Below are 3,009 nucleotides of genomic sequence, written 5' to 3'. Positions count from 1 at the left end.
TATTTTCATTTTCCCTGATAAATAATCAAATATTTGATATCATAAAAAATGGGGAGATTGCTGATCCAAATTCTTCATGGACTTATTTTGATGATATACAAAATAAGTATTTGATTATTATTTGTTACTAATGAATTTTTGATTTTGTAGTACACTTAAATATTATTATTAGAAATCAAAGAATCAAGGAAACCAAGGAATTTCAAGAAGGCTTCAAAACTCAAAGAACTGAAGACTAAGCATGGTTAAAAGTTTACATATTCTTTAGTTTGTAATCTTGACTTGCATGCATCACTTATATTTAATCACTTATTGACTCAATTATTTTTTCATCAAAAGTTTTACTAAAATTCACATTTTCAAAGAAAAACTTTTTTGTAAAAAATTCCTTTAGTAGAGTCTAAAATATGTTTATATTCTTAGAAATGAAAAACATGTTTTTATAAATACCTTTGTATACAAATATTTACCTTAAAATATAAAATAAAGTTTCAAAAGAGCTAACACATTTTTAGAAGCCAAAAACCGAGCCTCCTTGTAATATGCTAGGTCGGTCAACCGACCTATACATGTCAGTCGACCAACGTGTCAGAGTATGGGCATTTTGTTAAAAAAATTATATCCATGTTAGATCTCAACGATAACAAAATGGCTACTTAGGTTGGTCGACTGTTGCTGGCTTGACCGACTGAAGTCAAAGAGGCCCAAAATGCCCCCAAACGACTCTTTTTATTTCCCCTTTATAAATAGACTCTTTTGCAAACATAAATAAATATGAAATACAAATCTAAAATCATAGTATTCAGCTATCTAAAGTGTTCTAAACCTTTCATACTCTTTATCTTTTAAAAACACTAAATCACACACACTTGAGCCAAATTTGTGTTTATTATCACAAGTGTGTTTGCATCTCTCCTTAGGTTATTTCATTGTATTTAAATAGTGTAAGTGATAGTTTTCTGTGAACTTACACTTCCATATCTATTCTTTGTATTGAGGTGAGGTTGGCACCGATACTGTAAACAACCTGGTTAGGTGAGATTGACACTTCAACAATCCGAGTGAGGTTGATATTCCTTGTGAGAAACTATTGTGAGAGGTTTGGGAAAGACCTTGGTGAAAATTCCCTGCTTGTACAACAAATTGATCAAGTCCACAACTTGACTAGATAGTAGAACTCAAAGCGATTTAGCTTTGAAGACCAATGATGTAGGTGACTTTAGTTTCACTTAACCTTGTAAAATTGAGAGTTTGATCTTTCTATCCCTAAACTCATTACTTACATTTATGTATCTTTATTTTACATTTTCTTATCTATTTACTCACTTTAAATTTCAATATTTGTATAAATAGATAGTTGGGGTTTTTAAAATTCCAAAATTGTTTTAAATTTCCAATTCACCCCCCTCTTGGAAACGTATCTTGGGCTAACAAGAACGACAGTGGCAATGGTGAATAACTCATCATTGATCTAACCATGTCTAATAACGTCCTATTCCTTCTTTCTGAAACACTATTTTGTTGTTGCGTTCTAGGTGCAGTGAGTTAGGATTGAATTCCATGCTCACACAAGTGGTCCTTCAATTCATAATCCAAGAAATCTCCTCCTCAATCAGATCGAAGAACTTTTTGTAATTGACCTAATTGCTTTTTAGCTTCTGCTTGGAATTCTTTAAACTTTCCAAAAGTTTCAGATTTCTTTTACATCAAATATAGGTAACCATATCTTGAATAATCATCAATAGAAGTGATGATGTATTCAAACCCTCCTATCGCTTGTACATTAAGTGGACCACACACGTCAGTGTGTATAAGTTGGAATGGTTCTATGGCTCTTAAACCTTTTGCAGAGAAATGTCTTTTGGTCATCTTGTCTTCTAGACAAGATTCACAAGTTGGAAGAGAACCAACAATTAATTATCTTAAAGGACCCTCCTTTACTATCCTGTTTATCCTATCCAAACCAATATGCCCCAATCTTAAGTGCCATAGATATGTTTCACTCTCAGAATCATTCTTTTGACTTTAATATATCTTAGATTTGCAACTTTAAACATTTCAGAGTTATAGATTGATTTTTCTTTAGCCTCCAGTTTATACAACCCATCATTGGATTTTGCATGACAAATTTCAATACCAGATATTGAGATAACAATCAAATTATTATTGAAAGAAATACCAAGACCTTATTCATGAAACATAGAAATTTAAATCCCCATTAATAATCACATTACTAATCATAGACTAAATTTGTAAAGATTGGTTTTAATGTTTTAATAAAAATCTAAAATTTCTAAAACAAATGAAAAATTTAAAATTGTTCATAACAAAAATAAATTTCTAAATAAAACTAAACTTGAGCTCCATCTTTATCCTGCTTTTCATTCTACTTTTCATTGGAATCATTTCTCTTCTTATTTTTCCCTTTAGAAGAGGAAGATTTATAACAAACAACATTTTCTTCTTCTACTTTTGTATTACTCTTATTGAGTGATTCAAAAGTATACAACTGATTTAACAGATGAGTCATATTATACTCCAACTTGTTCATAACATAGTTGGTGGTACATGTGGAAAAAGATGGTGTGAGTGATTCAAGTATCATGCTAAATTGAGTCATCTCATCAATGGTTGCTCCATGAACTTCCGCATCATGCATTGTATTGATCATGTTAAGAACATGTTCTCCGACAGAAACTCCTTTCTTCATTTTCATGTTCATATAGGCTCTAGTAGCCTCATGTCTACATTGATCGGACTGTTGTCCAAACATAGCTTGAAGAAACTCCCATATCTCATATGCATTCTCCATGTCTTCATGCTTATTTTTTAGTACATTACTCATAGTAGCAAGCATGTAGTATTTATCCTTGTTGTTGGATAAAATCCAAGCATCATACTTCTCCCTTGCAGTTTTGGGAGCAGTGGCAGCAGGGACCTTAGGACATTCCTCAATAAAGACAAACTTGTGGTTCTCACATATCAACACAATGTTCATGTTTGATTTCC

At 31.7% G+C, this 3,009-nt stretch overlaps 1 protein-coding gene across 1 annotated transcript; it reads right to left on the bottom strand.

Annotated features, from left to right (window-relative positions):
* Window positions 1-2,386: 2,386 nt before the first annotated feature.
* On the bottom strand, window positions 2,387-2,716 carry LOC133785200 (uncharacterized). The gene has a single exon (XM_062224454.1). The coding sequence runs from the start codon at window positions 2,714-2,716 to the stop codon at window positions 2,387-2,389; it is 330 nt and encodes a 109-aa protein (XP_062080438.1).
* Between the last annotated feature and the right edge of the window lie 293 nt (window positions 2,717-3,009).

Source organism: Humulus lupulus, chromosome 6, assembly GCF_963169125.1.
Source record: "Humulus lupulus chromosome 6, drHumLupu1.1, whole genome shotgun sequence".
Taxonomy (NCBI): domain Eukaryota; kingdom Viridiplantae; phylum Streptophyta; class Magnoliopsida; order Rosales; family Cannabaceae; genus Humulus; species Humulus lupulus.
Note: the sequence above shows the minus strand (reverse complement) of the source record. Positions and strands in the feature narration are given on the sequence as shown.

Excerpts from the sequence above, each read along its gene's own strand:
- LOC133785200 (XM_062224454.1), bottom strand. The coding sequence starts at position 2,716 with ATGAAAATGAAGAAAGGAGTTTCTGTCGGAGAACATGTTCTTAACATG.